Source organism: Lissotriton helveticus, chromosome 5_1 (genome assembly GCF_964261635.1).
Source record: "Lissotriton helveticus chromosome 5_1, aLisHel1.1, whole genome shotgun sequence".
Taxonomy (NCBI): domain Eukaryota; kingdom Metazoa; phylum Chordata; class Amphibia; order Caudata; family Salamandridae; genus Lissotriton; species Lissotriton helveticus.
Genome location: NC_136065.1, coordinates 1,912,825,310 through 1,912,846,600, shown reverse-complemented (window position 1 = coordinate 1,912,846,600; position 21,291 = coordinate 1,912,825,310). Strand labels below are relative to the sequence as shown.

General features: G+C 45.1%; 1 protein-coding gene across 1 annotated transcript in view; it reads left to right on the top strand.

Moving 5' to 3' along the window:
* LOC144756000 (uncharacterized) overlaps positions 1–18,010 on the top strand; it is a 79,741-nt gene extending 61,731 nt beyond the window's left edge. Inside the window, exon 2 of the mRNA XM_078645474.1 lies at positions 17,164–18,010. Coding sequence (XP_078501600.1) covers positions 17,164–17,541 — 378 coding nt within the window. The 3' untranslated portion in view covers positions 17,542–18,010. The remainder of the gene's footprint in view (positions 1–17,163) is intronic.
* Positions 18,011–21,291: the final 3,281 nt, after the last annotated feature.

Here is a 21,291-nt window from a genome sequence, read left to right as displayed (position 1 = left end):
GTCGTCAGCGTAAGACACCAGTTGCAGGCCATGAGCTTTTATAAGTTTAGCCAGTGGTGTCACGTACAGGTTAAACAGGGTGGGGGAGAGCGCCGATCCTTGGGGAACTCCGCACGGGAGAAAAAACTCTCCAGATTGAATTCCATCCCAGTGGATTTGTTGTACTCTGGCTTCTAAAAAGGATCTCAGTAAGGTTAAGGCAGTATCTGTAATGCCTACAGCTTTAAGCCTTTCTAGTAGGATCCCATGGTTAATGGTATCAAAAGTTGCCGTCAAATCCAGCAGTATTAGGACAGCTCTGCCACCTTTGTCCATGGTCTTGCGGATTTCCTCGGTAGCCATTATTAGGGCTGATTCCATAGAATGACATGACCTAAAGCCATGCTGGGTAGGGTCTAGGATGTTATTAAGATCAACAAATTCCATTAGCTCCTGATTCATGGCTTTTTCAAGGATCTTGGAAGGTAGAGGGAGACAGGATATTGGACGATAATGCTTTGTGTCCAGTGGGTCCAAGGAATCCTTTTTCAAGATAGGTCTTATCCAGGCCTTTTTCCATCTTTGAGGGAAGACTCCAGACCTTGTTATCTCATTGAGAAGGGGAGTCAGGTGTTGAAAATGACAATGTATATGTACATAAGCGGCGTTCATTTGTGTTCACAGTACCCCTTGTTGTAAGCAGAACGGATATTGCGAAACACTGACTGTGTTATCCCGCCCGCATAGACCCATGCACACACGTACACGACAGCCATTTTAGGCACCATGGCCTCTCTGACCGTTTGCTAAACCCCCGGCACCCCTCCCTGCGCGCACTGCTCGTGCATCGGCCACAAGACCCTCTCCCTCTGCGTGACCCTGCTCTAGAAGTAATACTCCTGCTTGACCCACACCCCCCCATTTCCTTCCAAGAACACCCTTCCCCTCTGCTGACGAGCCCCCAGCTACACTTGGCCTTTCGACCCGGTCCCAAGTCCTAAGACCAAGCCTCGCGGATGTACACCCCCCCCTTTTTCCTGCCCAGCATAACAAAACCATGATACACCAACCGAAGTGTCCGACCTTATCACCTGACCAACCTTTGACCTGATCATCCCCTCCTGCCCTCGTGTCCTGTAGGAATGTCCAGCTGAGAGATCACAATCTCTTGTTACATTCAGGAGGGGAGGATGACATCTGAGCGATTGGTATGGGAATAGGCCTGAAGCGGGGATTCCAAGCATGTTTTTCCTACTTCAAAGCGTCTTTATTATAATAAGGAATGTTTGTGAATCGTAAACATGTGTATAAAAGACGAAGCCTCAGAGACACTTGTTAGAGCACCTCCTGAAGACACTATGCGAGTGTCCGAAATGACAGGCTCTCCTCATGAGAAATAAAACTCTATTCTTGTCTTCCTGCTTCCAGCGCCCGTCTCTTTATTTGGTAATTGTTCAAGATGGAAACTAAGAGGCGTCCTGCGCCAGCAGCCTGGGCATCAGGTGCGTTATGGGCTGACTTTTCCACAATTGGCGCCCCAACGCGGGGTCCATCAGCGACATAAAGGTCCGGTAAGAGAGGTCCAGACGATGGGGTGAACATCTAAACGATTGGAGTATACCTGCCTTGAGAGGGCCCTCGTCCGGCTGCCGATTGAATGAACTTCACTGATTCCGAACGGACCTCTCTCTCAAGTGACCTACTGTCCTGACTGGAATCCCACAGGAATGCTGCGGTAAAAACATGGAGAAAAGAGAACGATCGGGCGCTGGAAAAAGGGAAGGCGAAGAACTGTCCACACGGTCCGGTCCGGGTAAGGTTAAGTAGGACGTCTTTACGTCCGATTGGTAGGATGGCTTTATCCATCTGATTGATTGATTGATTGATTGTTTTGGAATCAGTATTTAAAATACTGGTATTGTTCATTGATTGGTTCATTTAGCCTTGGTTGCTACTTGAAGTATTGGTTCTCTTTGAGACATTCTCTGTTTGCAAACAGCGACGAATAGGAACGTTCCTCTCTCTTTGCAAATAGTGAAGGATAGGTAATGCGGACTTTTGTCCCCCGTTGTAATCCGTCATGCCTATTTTTTTCCCCACTGATTGATTGGTTGCTCTGTTGCTCTTTGAGACATTCGCTGTCTACAAACGGGGAAGAATAGGAATATTCTGTCTCCCTTTGCAGATAGTGAAGGGTAGGTAATGCAGACTTTTGTCCCCGTTGTAATCCGTCATGCCTATCTTTCTCCCCATTGATTGTTTGTTATCGATTTTTATCGATTATTGCTCTTTGAGATATTCCCTGTCTACAAACAGGGAGGAATAGAAATATTCTGCCCCCCTTTGCAGATAGTGAAGGATAGGTAATGCAGACTTTTGTCCCCGTTGTAATCCGTCATGCCTGTTTTTCTCCCCACTGATTGATTGATTGTCTGGACATTTATTGTTCAAGGAATAGTTCTTTTGAGGCATTCTCTGTTTGCAAATAACGTGGAATAGAAATGTTCTGTCTAGTCTTTGCAAGTAATGAAGGGTAGGTAATGCGGACCTTTGTCCCCCGTTGTAATCTGTCATGCCTATCTACTCCCCACTGATTGGTAAACTAGTTCCACCCGGACCATTTATTAGAGGTAGGTCATCTGGCTCGGCCAGGAGGGCACCCCTAATACAAAAGGACAAATATAAAGAAAAAAATGCGGATTAGCCGCTGTATCGTGCTAGCAAATAAAAAAAATAAAATAAAAAAAAGAGAAAAAATATATATATAAAAATCGTTAGGGAAAAGAAAAGGAATCGAGTGAAATCAGTAGGCCGCTGATGAGATCTCTTTTCAACCTCGCTGAAATGGAAACATAGGGAACAACCCCTCAGGAAATATGAAACTGGTGAGGAAAGCCGAACTCAACGCTATGACTTCGAGACAGCTTGGCCCCACCACCCACCCCGCCCAATTAACGACAAACCTTAGGCGAATAATAACAAATATACAACACTATCGCGAAGTAACAGGTGAACACGTTTTATTTTTTTTAACAAACAAAAAAACATTTAAGCAACTATTTACATGACAAACGGCTGCAACGACAAACGAAACCCACAATGCATTTCGCCGTCTGCCTGATGCCGTTCCAGTCCTTCCTTCCCCAAAGTAGCAATGTTGGGCTACTTTGGGCTACTTTCTAGTAGTTTTTGGGCGTTTTAAAGTCTACAAAAACCGTCAGGGGCGGCCTGGGGTGGAAGGACCACTACGCGAATAGCCCGAAGGCGGCACCACGCGCCAAGGCCTGTCCCCCGGATGAACCAAGGGACCCGTTCCTGGGGCCGGGGCGAAGAAGCGTCCGGCCGCCATCGGCTGTAGGCCCGGCCCGAAACGTGCCAGGCGTCCCTTCTTCTTTCTTCAATAATGGCTGCGACAACACGGGGGGGATGTCTTGCACATGCCTCCGACCCCCCCCCCCTCGTCCTCATCGCCTGGTCCGGCCATAACAAATGTCAAGCGAGACGCCGTGGGGTGCACCGGGAGGGAGAGGCGGCGCGAACGAGCCTCTCTCACCTCCCCAGGTGAAGGCTCCCCAGCTGCACCCCCAACGCTCCTCGCACCCGGCAAAGGGTTCGTCCACTCTTACGGTGCAGCGACGCTCCACTCACCCAGCAGGGTCTCGTCCACTGTGGCGGTGCTGCGACGCCTCGCCCGACAGGTTGGAGCCCGTCTGTTCATTTGACCCCGCGATTGCCGGTAGCTGCCGAACTCTCAAAATGGCGGTCGACCCTGCAAGAACGGGCCCAGCATGAAGGAATGGCCCGGTTGCTTGTTGATTAAGAAACGAGTCCCACCATCATAAAAGTTCTCCTCGACCTTGAAGATTCTATAGGAGCCGCGGGGGGTCCCCGACCCCCGCAGATACCCCCGATGGGGAATGACTGCCATGAATGCCCGCGGAACGATGAAAATGTAGCCGCGGGACGTCGGCGCTCCCATGCTGACGCCAGTGTCAATTTGAATGACTAAAATCCTGCAGACTACAGTTCGGATCAGTTCCGGTGAAAAACCCAGTATGACCCGGTAGGGAAAAATGTTGCCTCCCTCCCCCCTTTTTGACTGATGGTCCATACTGCCGATCCCTTTCTGTTGCCCTTTAACGGAACTTTTTGGACTGCTGAAAGAGGCTCTGGGCCAACCACGAGTTGGTGGAGATTTTGACTATGCCTGGATCTGCCTGGCTGCACCCAAAATGGCGCTGGTACAAATGAAACTTTCAACTCCTTGTTGTACCCCGATTGCTCAACCTTGGTGTCATGAAATATGTATACTGTTTTTTTTTAAAAAAACAATTAAAAAAAAACAATGAATTGATATGGGATGGGTGCTGATTATGTGTTCGGACAATGAATTAAAGTGAGATGGGTGCTGATTGAACATTCGGACAATGAATTGTTGTTAAGTTTGGCGCATCATGATTATTGAAAGTTCGAATTTCAACACTTATGATACTTGCTCACACTGAAGTTTCGATATGATTTTATTGCACTTGTCACACTTTTATTATGAAATCAACGACCACCGACTCCATTAGGTTTTCCACTAATAAGTATCCCCACCTGTACAGTTCTGGCCGGCCCACGGGGTTGTAGGCCCGTATTTATGCACCGACATTTTTATTAAAGATTTTTGGAGAAAAACGTACGTAATTGTCACGTATAAATTGGTAAGTTTCGAATAAATGACCACTGTTTCCGATATAACTGAATTACAGGTGAAATGGCTCAGCTCGATTAGTTAAGGGTTAAAAAGTATAGTACGCAGAAATATTGCAAATATGAATGGTCCAGGTTTTTGTTGTATGTATTTTGCACATTCTTGTACAACCTAAAGCAACCGCTAAAAGATCCTGGTATTTAGCCTATACTTTATATGCCACCTGTATCAGGAAAATTGTGCTAAAAATACCCCTAAGTCGCCCCGAAGGAGTGCCACCTGGCCTCCCTACATACGATCCGTAATACCACACTTGGGTGACCTATGCTATCCACCGGCTTCCGATAATCATCTCTCCCACACTAAAAGGTCCATCTGGGCTTAAATGCCGAGTTGGCAAGGACTGCGTTCCGTGGAGATAGGCCGAGTATGTAGTAAGTAAAAGCCTTTTCGGGTTTATGCGCGCTGATGTGTTTTTAAATGCTGCCCCCGCCCCCCTTCTTTTCCCCCTTTCTGCAGGTCACATTGGAAAAAAGAAAATGGTGATCTAGCGGACGAAGAGATGGGAAAAAGGGGTTCGATTATGGTGCCTACACACGATGAGCGAACAATGCCCTGAACTTAGCGCTTGAGAGGACAGCCTGAAGCGAAAAATACAAAATGTGACCTCGCTTGGCACCCCGAATAATACAACCAAAAATGACGTGCACTTATGATTAAGCATTCTGCACTTAACTAAATAGAGAAAGTTTAAAAGAATATTCTGAGGTGAGGTTTACTCTAGTACCCTCCGCTTGGAGGACTAGGAATGTTGTCAGTGTTTAAAAATTACTACATCCTTTCCGCACCCTCATGGACCGGAAACTCAAAGCTGCCCTATTGTTCCCCCAACTGACACCCACTGTTGCCTCAGCCTGGAAACACATTAGCCCAACCAGGTTAGTTCTTGACTGGTTGCCAAAGGCGTAAGTGTGTACAACCACAAAGACCAGTAAAGGCAGCCGACAATAAAAGGAAAGAAAAGGGTAAAAAGAGCTTAGGATGCTAAGGATGCGCAGCATACAGGAAGAGATCATTATGGCCAATAACGGTTATATGTCTTGTCTTGGATTTTTGTATATAATACATGTACTGTCTCCCTCACCTGAGTATGTGTGTACGTAATGTATGGATCTACGTCATCCCTCTGCCTGTGTTTCCGTATTACTTAACCCCTGTTGTTCTGTGTTGTGCGCGCACTGAATGACCCATTATTGTACACGTCTCTCTCTCTCTCTCTCTCTCTTTCTCTCTCCATGTCATACGTGTACCGAATGGACCATTTAGAGTGCGGTCTCTCTCTCTCTCTCTCTCTCTCTCTCTCTCTCTCTCTCTCTCTCTCTCTCTCTCTCACTCTCTCTCTCTCTCTCTAAAGCCCCCCTGGTCCCTCCTCCCTTGTATAGTAGCGTTGTGCCCCCCCCCCGGCACAAAACTAATTGGGTCTCCTCGAACACAAAGGTGTTCGGCAAAATTGACAGGAACTAAAACGATTGTGACTTGCCATATTACTACCTCTCCTTTCTGCAAAACGATAGAACCCGAGTTGGTAATGAAGGAAAGGACAGGTAAGACGACTGATGTCCCCTAATCTGGCCTTTTCATAGGGGGACTATAACGTCAATGGTCTTCTGTTTTCCAGCTCGTTAGAAATACAATTCCCACTGCCCAGATTACCTCACCCCTCTGCACTTAAGTGCGGATGTCCAAAGCGTCCCCGCTTCTCCCGATTGACCCCAGCTCCCTGTCCAAAGCGTCCCCGCTTCCCCCGATTAACCCCAGCTTCATGTCAGCTACCCTCGAAGCATAATTGATGACCTTGATTAACGGTCATTCCCCAAGAAAGGCATGTTTAACATCTGCCCCCCCCCCCTCCCCCTTCTTCATGACGATAACGCCCCTGCTTGCAAGAGTTAGCCGACCCCGAAGGGAAATGTAAGATTGTCGGTACTTGGGTTAAAAAGAAAAAGGGCGAGTCTCTACATAAGGACTCGATTTTGAGTTTGATATAATACACTGTGTATAAAAGTCCAATTTCTCTCCACATACGTCACGAGTGAACGCCAAATAGGTTTATGAATTCAATGATAATGCCCTCCTACATACTCCATAAGTGATGACTTCTGACTGTGACCAATGAACTTATCCCCCACCTACTTAGGATTGGGGACGGAATTGAGATGTATAAATGTCTTCTCCTGCCAGTTTTTCTAAAAACTTGTTTTGTACCCATTCAAAGATACAATCACCGGAGGAGAGGAGCTGGACGTGACGCACAGCCTGGCCACAGATCATGAAGCACGTGTGACCGCGACCAAAGGTGGAGTCACAGAGCAACGAGACGCGGGACGAGGCACCACTCTCAAACTCGGCAGATTAAGGAATGAAGGGCTACCTTGAAGCCCTCGGTTTGCTGACCCACTCGTGCCTGAAGTCCCCGTCCTTTTTTGAGCCCGACTGATGGGCCTGCCTGCTCGTCGTCCTTTGCACCTTTGGTCCCTTGGTGTGCTCAGAGATCTGATCCCACTCCTCCCTCTCTTCCCTTGATTATTCAACAACATCACCCTTTTCGCATAAACCTTTGACTATAGAGTAAGGTTTTGCCACGGAAAAAGAAAGACACGCAGGTGCCCAGCATGAGGCACCCCTAAGAAAAACAGTTAGGAAACAGGACTGTGATCTAACAGCAGAGGACTGATCGCACCCTGCAACGCGTAAGGATGAATCCGAGCTGGACCTATAGCTCCACCGCCGGTGCTCAACAGCGCCAACAAAAGAAGACGGACTCTGTTAAAAAGACATTGTGACGAAAACCCCCTTCCTGAACTTTCTACCCACCCCTTGACTAAATGCTTGTATCGAATTGAATCCCTCCCTCAACCATTTTGTATTGCTTTCTAAAATGTTTCATCGGTCACTCATATATTTAGTTTTCCAAAAGTCTCTTATAGCACTGACAAGACCCGAAGGTATCAGAGCACTTTCTACTATATGTTGATGTCACCGGAGAGAAAGTCAGAACCTGATTCTATAATGTGTCTGAACCTTTTTCTTGATTAACCCCGACTAAGTATTACATCGATCTCTAGACTTGTATGAAGAACCCAACAAATGTAAATTCACATGTACCGCATTCTGCCTATCGTACCGACTATATAGAACTGAACTAGCTTATGTAAAAAAGCGGCGACTGTTGAAAATGACAATGTATATGTACATAAGCGGCGTTCATTTGTGTTCACAGTACCCCTTGTTGTAAGCAGAACGGATATTGCGAAACACTGACTGTGTTATCCCGCCCGCATAGACCCATGCACACACGTACACGACAGCCATTTTAGGCACCATGGCCTCTCTGACCGTTTGCTAAACCCCTGGCACCCCTCCCTGCGCGCACTGCTCGTGCATCGGCCACAAGACCCTCTCCCTCTGCGTGACCCTGCTCTAGAAGTAATACTCCTGCCTGACCCACACCCCCCCATTTACTCCCAAGAACACCCTTCCCCTCTGCTGACGAGCCCCCAGCTACACTTGGCCTTTCGACCCGGTCCCAAGTCCTAAGACCAAGCCTCGTGGATGTACACCCCCCCCTTTTTCCTGCCCAGCATAACAAAACCGTGATACACCAACCGAAGTGTCCGACCTTATCACCTGACCAACCTTTGACCTGATCATCCCCTCCTGCCCTCGTGTCCTGTAGGAATGTCCAGCTGAGAGATCACAATCTCTTGTTACATTCAGGAGGGGAGGATGACATCTGAGCGATTGGTATGGGAATAGGCCTGAAGCGGGGATTCCAAGCATGTTTTTCCTACTTCAAAGCGTCTTTATTATAATAAGGAATGTTTGTGAATCGTAAACATGTGTATAAAAGACGAAGCCTCAGAGACACTTGTTAGAGCACCTCCTGTAGACACTATGCGAGTGTCCGAAATGACAGGCTCTCCTCATGAGAAATAAAACTCTATTCTTGTCTTCCTGCTTCCAGCGCCCGTCTCTTTATTTGGTAATTGTTCAAGATGGAAACTAAGAGGCGTCCTGCGCCAGCAGCCTGGGCATCAGGTGCGTTATGGGCTGACTTTTCCACACAGGGTGGAACTAATTACTTCAGGGGCCAGATGAAGTATATATGGGGGACAAGGATCCAGAGATGAGCCTGATTTAGTTCGGATTAACAGGTTTGTGACCAGGTTCTCATTTAGGGAGGAAAATTAAGATAGATAGTTCATGGGGGATTCTGGGGCATATTACCAACAACTAGCGATATTTATCGCTATGTTGGCTTAGCGGCTATAATTTTATCGCCGTGTAGCGACGATTTTTATCGCTTAGGAACCTTGATATTATCAAGATTTATCTCCGAAGCGATAAAAATCGGCCGAAATGCATGAATATCGCTGAAAAGTCCGCGATATTCATGCATTACCAAGCAAATGCTCTTAGCCATGTTATCCACCTCCCATTGGATAACATGGCTAAGAACTGCTCAGGGCAGGTGTTAGCTTTTGGAGATATTTGCGCTTAGCGCGAATATCTCCAAAAGTTGGTAATAGGAGATAGCGATGTTAGCGACTGTTTCCAGTCGCTAACATCTTGGCACGCCCACTTTGCATGTCATTAGCGATAAATTTCTCTGACATGCAAAGCGGGGCCCAAGATGGTCGCTATCTCCTACTAGCTGTCGCTAACTGGTGTTAGCGACAGCTAGGTAATAGGGAGATAATTTTATCTCCGCTTTCTTGGCTTTTAAAGCCAAAAAAGCGGAGATAAATCCCTTGATAATATGCCCCTCTGTTTGTTCCCTGTAGTCAATTCCCACAGCTGCTGATAAGTCATGGAGTTCGTCATAAACAGCTTGAACTTTTTGTTGAAAAAACAGGGCCAGTCTATCCACAAAATTTTGATCTGGGACAAACATTATGTCTCGAGGGCACTTCGCTAGTTAAGATACAGTTTTGAATAGTTCCTTCGAGGAGTTCATGGCCTCGTAAATTTTGTTGGTAAAGAAGGACGATTTGGCCTGTTTTATCTTTCATTTATAGCCTTGGCGAGCATTGGTGTATTCCTTCCTGTGCTGAGCGCTATAATCGGATCTCCAGATCCGCTCCTGGCGTCGGCATTTAATTTTAATAAGTTTAACATCAGCTGTGTACCAAGGTGAAGTGACTAATCGTCTCCTAGGTTTCTTTATTTCCTCAGGGGCCAACTCATTTATAGCCTGATTGATCCATAGGTCGAATTTGTTAGCCCCACCATTGCTATCCTCTATCAAGGGGGCATTGTTGGACAGGATTTTAATTAACTCGTCTCCCTGAATGTGCTTCCAGGTCCGCGTTTTAGCTAAGAGGAGACGATCCCTTTGACGGGTAATGGGTGAGTTAGGGGCATATTACCAAGCAATAGCGATAATTATCGCTATTGCTTGGTTAGAGACAAAATTTTACCGCTGAACTGCGGCGATTTTTATCGCAGATAAACCTTGGTATTACCAAGGTTTATCGCAAATGCGATAAAAAACGGCCGCAATGCATGAATATCGCTGAAAAGTCAGCGATATTCATGCATTACCGAGCTAATGCTCTTAGCCATGTTATCCACCTCCCGTTGGATAACATGGCTAAGAACTGCTCAGGGCAGGTGTTAGCTTTTGGAGATATTCGCGCTCAGCGCAAATATCTCCAAAAGTTGGTAATAGTTGGTAACTGGTGTTAGCGACACCTAGGTAATAGGGAGATAATGTTATCTCCGCTTTCTTGGCTTTTAAAGCCAAAAAAGCGGAGATAAACCCCCTTGATAATATGCCCCTTAGTTTTTACTTTGAAATGGATGGCCGCATGATCCGACCACGGAACAGGCTGGACAAATGCTATTTCAATGTGGTCATTATTAGTGAAAAGGCCATCAAGCGTGTGGCCAGCTTGATGCGTAGGTTTTGATACTATCTGTTCCATCCCAAATCCCTGCAAGTTATCAATTAAGACGGAGATGTCCGAATCATTATTTTCCTCTGAATGGAAGTTAAAATCACCTAGCACTGTAAAAGTGGCTGTGTCTAGGCAGGATTCCAAGAAGGTTTGAAGTGCTCTAATAAAAGGGTCTCTTGTTCCAGGTGGCCTGTATATCAATAAACCTGATAGGAGTTCTTGATTATTACCTTTAATGCTGAAGGACATAGCCTCAGCCTCCAGACCAGTTTCTGATTTATAGTTCACTTTAAAACGTGAGCGATATATTAACGCGATTCCTCCCCCAACTACTCCTATCCTGTCTACCTGTGCCACTGAGTATCCAGTAGGAACAGCAATGTTCCAATCTGGTCCTGAAATAGGAGACGCCCACGTTTCTGTGAGGAAAACCAGATCAGCTGAGTTATCAGATATTAGGGTTTCTATCTCGTATTTATGCTTGGGCAAGGATCTGGTGTTTAGTAGGATACCTTTTATTATTTTATGATTATTACATATGGGCCCATTAGTTGGTTTCCTATGAGCGGGGCTGATCGCTGGGTTAGGGTTTATAGAGTTAGTCCCGAAACCAGTGATGTTTGTATCCTGGTGGTAATCAGTTGCATGTGCTGGCAGGTTCGCAAACTCAAAACCATAGGATAGGCAACCATTGGGTTCGGTGACATAGTGGTCATGCAGTATGGTAGGAGTTAAACATTTAACGGTGTTTAACTCCAGCAATTCCTCACGAGAGAAGCACATTTTTGAAAAATGAGCAGGGATTATGGCGCTAGGCGCGGTACCGGTTGGGTGTTGAGAGTGGTGTTTAAGTTCTTGTCAGTGATGCTGCTACTGTTCCGGCAGGCTGGTCTGGCGGTGCTGCAAGTACATTGGGCCGGGACAGGGATTCTGAGCTTTATGAGGGCGTGGCCTGTCTAGGAGACTAGTGTGGGCTCTTCGACTCTGATGTTACTGAATATGTTGAAAATAGGTTCCAGGAGGTGTCTGGTGATGTAGATAGGTCCCTTACTCATTGGGTGAGGTCCAGGACTTCAAGATCTTCAATGAGTGCTTTTGAGTTGTGGTTGATGTGGTCTTCCAGGTGGAAGTTCAGGTCTCCAAGTAGATTGTAATTACTAGCATTGAGGGCTACAATGTCCGTGTTGGTACCGGTCAAGTTGGTGCATGATCCAGGTGGAGGATAACATGTCCTTGGAGGCAGTGCAGCTGATGGTGTTCTTATGGATGATAGCTATTCCACCTCTGGGCATGTCAAGTCTGTCCTGCCCGACGATCTTGAAGCCAGGGGAATAGCTGTGATGATGTCAGGTGCTGATGCAGGGTTAGCTAGATTCTGTGACCAAAAGTAGGTCAGGAGCATTCTCGTGCTGCAGGTCTCAGTTCTCTATGGTGTGTTTGGTGAGTGAGTGGGTATTAAGGAGCTTGCATGTGAGTGTTGAATTTTGTGTGGTTGGTTGCAGGACTGTGTGAGTGTGAGAAAGTGTGGCGTTGGGTGCTGTTGATGTGGGTGCATTGAGTGTTGGTGGGATTCCAAGAGCAGGGGGGACTACAACCCCTCCTTAAAAGGCTATGTACAGCAAGGTATTTAGTCTCAACAAATGATTATAGTCAAGAGGAATAGGCTACTTCCTGCACCCTTAGAAGAGACACTCTTTGCCAAACACGCCTGAGTAAATGCACAGCCCTTCAAACCTGAGAACATGCATTATGCGTATATTATTACATAGTTGTGTAGAGAGAAGGAGGGAGCATCCCATGTCTGAAGTTCCCAGATTTGTGGCCCCAAAACGTGGGTTGTCATCAAGAACAGTTCATGGGAGCTGTTTTCTGCTTTCACTGCCTGCATATCAAAGACATTACCCTTTCACCCCTTCTCCCTACGAAGACCTGTAGCTGATGGTTCTGGACATCTGGGTTGGATCCACAAAGCTAGAATGGAGCAGAAAAGAGGGCCTTTTTTTTACTTCATGGCAGGAGTGCATCCTGTGGTCTGTGAGAAAGTCATGCTTGGAAGCAAGAGACTAAAACTGGTCCCTTTCATACTTCTAATGTGAACAGAAAAAGTCAAAGCATGGCAACCTGCTCACCCCACTGTAATGAGATGCGCCTGTGGACATCCTTTGTATCCTGCATCCAGCTCAGCTAGAAGTTGGAGAAGCAAAGAACTGATGAAACCTCTGAGGCAAACCAAGGTGCTCTTCCTCCGTTGCAGGCACCAAAAAGACTGTGGGGCATATTAGCAAGAACCTTGTTAAAATTATCGCTGTTTTGGCAGCTTGAAACTGCCGCTAAAACAGCGATAATGAGCTTGCTAATATGCCTTATAGAATTCCAATAGAAGCCCAGGTTAGATGTCCTGCACATCTAACCTGGGCTTCTATCGGAATTCTATAATGCATATTAGCAAGCCCAATTTTGCCGCTTTAGCCATTCTTCTTGAAGTTAAATCTTTGCTGAGTTTTTGTAGGCTGGGATTCATGGTTGTCTGGATAATTGTTTTCTGGGGATGATGTGGTTTCCCCTTTGCCGCCAGTGATTGCCCTCTCATATTAGGCCTCTCTGGCAGCATCTGCACCGTGAAGCAATAAGGCTACTCTGGGGCACAACAATCAATGTATGGCTTCAACGACCTCAAATAACTGATATTTACTTATTAATTTATTTTTTTATATTGGGTTTTATCAAAAGTGCTTCAAAAAGTTCATTATATGTATTTAATATGATGCAATAATTACAAAACTAAGACAGGAAAGTGTTTACAACTGCTGAGATCCTCCAAGCCCTGAACCCCAGCCGCGTCTCTTACGTTGCTGCCTCGCCGCACCAAACCACATCGAGGGAGCGCTTCATGGAAATTTTTATTCACTTACCCATACCGATTCTCCAGCACTGGAATCCTTGAGCTCACATGTGGTAGTTTTGCCAAAGAGTACCCTGCTGTTATCAGTTTGAGTGGTCATTCATAGCAGCACCCACCATAGACTCAGTGCCCTGTGGAATCTCTTCGAGAGCACTATTCAGGTCTCCTCTCAGCTGCTGCTTCATGGTCCCCGTCTCCCTCGCATTTTTTTAAACAATCTCTATCTTTTCTTTAGGCACACCATCTGAATGTCATTTGAAGTGGTCTTTCCTCGGTCAGTACACATGCTTCCTTTACAGGCAGAGTAACCTGTAATATATGATTAGCATTTTGTCTGTGGTTAACATCTATTCAGGGCCCAAGGTGCTCGGAATAGCCCCAAAATGAGAGCACACGTCCGTATTCTCATAGTGGCTTTTCTCATGTGGGGGGGTGCATCACAACCTCAGATATAATATAACTAAATTTTTTGGAGAATCTGCTTTAATTTCTATGGCAGAACTCAAGGTCATACTTTATTTGCCCACACCTAGTGGGCTGCGGCTGCATCTGCTTCCATCAGCTCCCCTGTTGGTATGTACCATGAAAGGCAGCCAAGCTTAAAATACCGCACACAGTAGCAGCACCAATAGCGCTGTCTTATAATTGAAAATGCAAGTTAGACCTATTGGCTTTGCCAGTGCTTGATTTTATTGGTGGGAATGCCCATTTTTGTGGACTGTGTTAAAAGGTATTTGTCACAATCAATCAGAGAGGCTTTACAATCAGTAAATCTGCAATTATTCAGTGCAAGAGACCTCCCTGGGTGAATGTGCGCTTTACAAATACATACATCATGTCCTAGGTACTTGGATATATTGTTCTCCAAATTAAGTTATTGCCTGAAAGCTTTGGAATAAGGTTTTGTTTCTGCTATAATTAGGTTACAGAGAACACCATCAAGCCCTGTTGTTTTCTCTTTGCTTTCTGATGCTTATAGTTTTGAAAGTTGGACAAGTACCAAAATATAAAGGGAAAAACATCTGGGGCCTCATTTATGAGAAGTGACGCATCGCTGCGTGAAAACAGCGATGCGTCACTTTTCACTGCGCCCTCCTTGCGACACCAATGATGCGTCACATTTACAGTATGATGCACCATGGCGCAAGGAGTTACAGATACGTCAGTATTTCTGACGTATCTGTATGGCGCAAAAGTGACGCATTGCTGGAGTGTGTCACAAAAAATATGCAACTCCAGCAATGTGTCCTTGCACATGGGGCAAGCCCCATGTGAAAGGACCTACGTCAGTCTTACGCCTGCTGTGAGGCAGGCGTAAGAAATTGACGCATTTGTGTCCTAGAAGTGGCGCAGTGAAATCTTATAGATTTCACTGTGTCACTTCTATGACTCTTTCTTGCGTCAGAACGCCCCCCTGCATACATTATATCTGGCATAGGTATAATGTAGCGCAGTGGTTTACAAAGTGACGCATCTACCTAGATGCGTCACTTTGTAAATATGGTGCAACAAGGCACATTTTTTACGCTGCTGGTGCGGCGTAAAAGTGATGCACGGCCTCATAAATGAGGCCCCTGGGAGGTAAGTATGTGAAAACTTTCTAACATGCTCAGAGTAAATGAATGTGGGTGTTGTGTAAAATAAATCACTTGCCTGCCCACTCACTCACTCTCCTATTCCTCCCACTCTATTTTAAGAGAGAGATTGACTCTCAATACAGGTACTTATTACATTTCTAGCAGTTTTTAGGTCTCGCCTGGGCGTTGGAACACACATGTGCTCCTCGCAGTGCGAGATCTATTGTGGACAAGGAGATTTCAGAAGGGGGCTCTAAGCCCTGCCCCTCATTTCCATTGGGTCGCGTCAGCGTTTATGGTAAATGCAGGCTTCCCATAGGATAGGAGGGTTTTTGGTTGCCGCCCTTTTCCCTTTTAGATCTGCCCCTCCCGATACGATCGCCTGCTTCGCGGCTATCGTGAAGACTTTTCTTATCTGCTTGTTTATTTAACAAGCAGATAAGAAAAGTCTTGACAACGGCCATGAAGCAGATGAGACCGCCCGCATGCTGTGCGCATGCATCCCCCGTGCCCTCTGTTTACGTTTACAAGTGAGCCGGGGTGAGGAGGCGCGCGCTCAAGCTAATCGCGCGCGCCACCCCTGTGGCTGACTGCCCTGCTTAGTGCACATCCCCCAGCCCCGGAGCTCCGAGGGAAGCGTCATTGGTACGCAGTGGGTCAGGCAGACAGTGTCAGCTCCCTCAGGCAGTGGCAGAGGATTTGTCGGGGGCTTGTACGGGCTTACAAGAGCAACAGAGCGAGCATCCTTCAAGGGGCCGGGACCTGATGCCGAGCTTGAGCAGGGAAGGGAGCCCTCTGATGGGAAAGCCTGGGCCTCGATTGGCAGTTTCAGTGCGCCGGATCAGCTTCACAGCTTTGTGCAAAAGGCTCGTGGGAAATGCTTAATCCGCGTGCACCTTGCTGGCAGACGCTGATCCCAGAGCCTGGCTCTTGCTTTAGAGTCACAGGGACGGGTACAGTGCCTGCCCTGGGGGCCTCCGTCAATCTGGGCGCAGAGTCTCAGATTTGTTAAATGAAACCTTGAGACTGGAAATACTGTGTCGTTCTGAAATAGTCATTAGCAACCATACGTGTCTACGTGCGCTCTAATCATTGTACCGTTTCTACTCCTTACTTGCTGCAACACATATTACGCTTGTTTTCTGAGTGTTTGAGCTGTGGATATAGCTTGCCTGCGTATAGGAGGAATATGCTTCAATAGAGTTTTTCAGTTTGGTTCTTCGTACCGAGTTTGTTTGGTTTGGAGACTTACGGAAGCAGCTACGGTGGAGAGTGTTGTTCTTCCTCAAAGGCACGTTGATTTTTGCTTCTACCAACGAGACATTATGCACACCTGTGAACAATTATAGATATACAAGATTTCAATGGCCTCATGATGACTTTCAGGCAGTCCATTTATACATGGACTCCTTTCAGTCTGTCTTGGGTATGGACCCAACAAAACACGGCTGGCTTTTTAGACCTCTGCTGGTAGGGAGCATTACAACTTCAAAGCTGAGCGCGAAAATAAATGCAACCTAAAACAAGCACTTGCAGTGCAATAAGTCTCACTTTGCTAGTTTGATCTATTGGCATTGTACATGATAATGCCTTTTATTTATGTATACAAAACCTGCAAGCGGTGCGTAAACGCCGCTTGCATGTTTTATAGATGCATAAATAAAAGGAAGTATCATTTACAATGCCAATAGATCAAAGTCTTGCAAATGCGAGACCTATTGCACTGTAAGTGCTTGTTGATATTGCCATTCTTTCATGGAGGTGGTGTGCATAAATGTTGTACACCTATTATATTATGGATGCACTTCAACAGGAGAACAAACTGACCGAGACAGGGAAACTGTCAAACTAGCGCAGTAGAGCCACAGATTAACGCCATGTAAAAGACAATAAAAACAATGCAGGACAGTGTCACAGAACATACATATCAAATGTTTAATAGAAATGTAACTATTAGAGTTCTGTTAAGGTCTTCAGAATTTTGACAGGAGCTCTCTTTGGCCTAAAAGGGCAGCAAGTTATTTCTTTCTTCTTGTTTCTGCATTTCAGATGATTGGCATGCTGCTGTTCCTTGTTGTTCTCCTGGGGTTTCTACTGGTTAGTTATTTCCCAGTGTGGTACTGCAAGTGTGGGGAACGGGTCTGTAAAGAAGGTCGATCGTATGATGAGATTCAATACGAGAAGCTGATGGTGGAAGAAGCCGAATCACAGATTATGGAAAAGACACAGGAGAAGAGGAGCCAGGCAATCAAAACACTACTGGAGCAGGAAATGCAGGCTTCCAACTCAGTGGAAAAGAATGACGTTTGGGATATGAGCGCCATTAAAGAACAACTCAAGCCTTTGCTGCAGGAATCAGTACAGTGGGTGAAAAACAAACTCTCACAACCAGCAAATAATGACAATATCAGTATGAAACTTATGTAGGACAGAGCAGCGATGTTGAAAAAAAACCTCATTTAAATCTCTTTCCTCTCCCGCCATCATCTCGTTACTATTGCGTCACCAGTTTTTCTCATCTGGCATTACCTCCATGCTAAATTGATAATTATACCATTCCTACTCTAGCTAAAAAAACTCATTATTACACTTTATTAAAATCAAGTTAGTTCAAATTTATTTTTTATATCGTATGATCCCCTTTCACAATAATTCTATGCCTAATCATAACCCATACACATTCTCTAATGCTACTAGTAATTTTTTTTGTTAATTCCTAACTTATTTTACCTTAATTTAGTTTTTGTTACATTGTTTGTTAAATATTTTATACATACCCAAAGCCATAAAATAATCTTAAATCTAAAAGTAATGAAACATGTTAGTTTTCATAAAACGTTTAATTTAATATAACTTAGCGTATATGTCTGCATCGCATTAAAATGATTTTATGTAGTATTTCCATTTTTACGTCGTATTTTTTTAAATAAATTTTTGTAAGCTTAAAATCTAACATGGTGCATTTGCCTTTTTATTATCTACAATAACTTAATTTCTTGAAGGCAGAAAGGCATGCAGGTACATTTACAATACCAACTCAAGACAATAAATGCACACAAATACAGACGAAATACAGAAACACAGATTCAAATGTGGAAGGGTATGCAGTCTACAATGGTAGTAGGATTTTAAAGAGTAGCTAGGTCTGAGGTGGAAAAGGGGGTTATGCCAGGGTCTTGATCCAAGTAATTAGAAGTATGTTGGCATGTGTTTTTATTCCTAGTGCCCGATTCACAAAGGAAAAGTAAGATGAAAGTCTAACGTTACGGCTTTCAGTATTCACAAAGGGCATTTCCTACTTGTGAATACTGGAAGTCGTAAAGTTAACTTTACCTTTGTGAATCGGGCCCCTAGTCTCTTGGACTTTTAGTCTGGTCTGGGAAGCTTTATCATCTCGCATGTTGGTTTTAGAGACACGGTAAGCAGGTTTACTCGAGTGAGGAACCTTCTGTATCACACAAAAAACGTTCAAATGAATTCTGCAATGGAGAGAGAAGCAGTGCACTTCTTTCAAGCTAAGGGAGATGTTCTTAAACTGTATTTGGTTGGTAATTAATCAGGCCACTGTATGCAGAGCAGCACTGTGAGGACTTTGAAAGATCATTGAGTCACTACTCAGTAGTCAATATGTGATTAGACAAGAGGTTGTGCCAAGGACACACATTTCATAGATGGCATTAACAGCTTGAATCAAAATGTTAAGGTATAGGTAGGTGCCATCAGTGTATTGGTGGCTAGCAGCGTTTTCTTGGCTGAGCAGCACTCCAGTAGATTAAAGTTTACGTTGAAGTATGGGAGAGCAAGAATAGATCCATGTGGACCCCCACAGGAATCAAAAAACGGTTTGCTGTCTGAGAGGTCTGAGGTAAACCAACAGTATGGTCAAGCATGAATGAAGACTTTCAGGTAAGACCTGGGGCCTCATTTACGAAAAGTGACGCATCGCTGCGTGAAAACAGTAATGCGTCACTTTTCACTGCGCTTTCCCTGCGACACTAACGATGCGTCATATTTACAGTATGACGCATCATGTCGCAAGGAGTTACAGATACGTCAGTATTTCTGACGTATCTGTAGGCGCAAAAGTGACGCATTTCTGGAGTGTGTCACAAAAGTGACGCAACTCCAGCAATATGTACTTTCACATGGGCAAGTCCCATGTTGTTAGTGCCTGCGTCAGTCTTACGTCTGCCATGAAGCAGGCGTAAGATTTTGACGCATTAGCGTCCAAGAAATGGCGCAGTGAAATCTTATAGATTTCACTGCGTCACTTCTATGACTCTTTCTTGCGTCAAAACGCCCCCTTGCGTACATTATACCTGACGCAGTTACAATGTGGCGCAGGGGTTTACAAAGTGACGCATCTACCTAGATGCGTCACTTTGTAAATATGGTGCAAGAAGGCACATTTTTTACTCCGCTGGTACGTCACAAAAAGTGACGCACCAGCAGCTTAAAAGTGACGCAAGGGCTCATAAATGAGCCCCCTGGTGTATGACAATCTCAACGGTCACTAACAGGCCAAAAGGCCCCAGTAACTCATAGACTGTCATCTGTGACCCTAATTTTAAAGTCTCTGTAGAATGGTGAGCAAAATCCAGACTGTAATTGTTGGTGGAAGTTGTAGAGATCTTGAAACTTGTTCCCTAATACTCTCTGAGGAGTTTTTTCTAGGGAAAAGAAGGTTTGCCTTTGGGTGTTAGTTTCTAGGCTCATTTTGATTGAGCCTGAAATGTTCGAGCAGAAGGAGTAGTTCACCAGTTTTCAAGGATAGGGGGAAATTACCTGTCAAAGCAGAGATGTGGATGATGTGCAAGAGAGGTGAAAATGACCCATGATGCTGGCATTTAATACGAGCTTGTGAAATAGGTGATCACATTCTTAGGACATCGCATTTAGAGTGGAAGATGGTGGTTTGTATTCTCAAAGGCTTGAAGGATTTGTCTAAAAATTACAAATATTGTGCAGTGGAGTATTTTGTGTTTGACAAAGGGATGGCAAATGAGGTGGCAAACGAGATGGTGTTATGCAGTGAGAAAATGGAGAGAAGAAATGCTTCTCACGGTTTTTGTTGTGCCGGAAACAGTATGGCCTACGGTGGACAAAGGTGAAATGACTCTGAGGCAAGTATTGGAAGAGGTGTTTGTTGTGAGATAATGGTATATTCTTACACTTATTAACAACAAAAGGGAGAGAAAGGGAATTTAAGTATGTGTAGGGAGGAAACTCCTGGTCCCCTTGTAAATATTCTCAACAACAAATGGAGGAGTAACTCCGTGAGACTTTGTAAAAAAAATCTCTGAATACAGATTATTATGGTGCACGTAGTGCCCAACCAACCTGGTACATTGGTAGTCCTTTAAGAAGACCCCTCACTCACCAACCTGGTTGGTGACATGCTTCATCATCGGGGTCCCACCCCGAAGGCTGAGTGCCAACAGGGCGTGCTTCGACACCTGATTACAGTGGAGCGGGTATTTTTCTTTTATATGTGCAGTGGAATATTAACGTAAGTGGTTTAAAAAGTGTCCAAAGCTACTCGTACACTTATTCTGGAGTGTTTGGACACCAGATAAAAGTAAAGTGAGACGCCTTTGTCTAGTTAAGTAGGCTTTGGTGTTACATAGACGTGTAGTGTATTAAAAATAGCGTTGTGTATTATGTGTTTAAAACTTAGGTCTACGTGTTTCAACCATGGTAGTATTATAGGTTTTCGTCAGGACCAATGTGGGTGAACTGGGAGGTACACACACGCTAAGGCGTGTCCAGCCCTCGATCACTGTGTCAAATGGAACCACAAAATCGTGGTTCCCGAAAAATAGTTCTTACACTTGCCAATATAGGGATGGAAAAGAGTGAGATTATCAATGACTGAAAGAAGGGCGCTACAGGCACAGACCATTCCTAGAAAAGCAGCTGCATAGTTCTTGCAGAGCTAAGTGTGTGCTAGAAGGGCCACAAGTGTAACTTGTTAATTGAGAACTGATTGCCTTGTATGGTAAATTATGGCATTAGGGGATTGCACTATAGACGTTAATCCAAATAAATGTGTTGGAACAATTTTGGATAGCAATTGAAATATTATTTTCTTATGTTGTGGCTCAGTTGAGCCATAGTGCACTTAACGTCAATGTACTGTTGATGAAATCAAGGGTGGGTGAACCTCGCAGAGTTTCA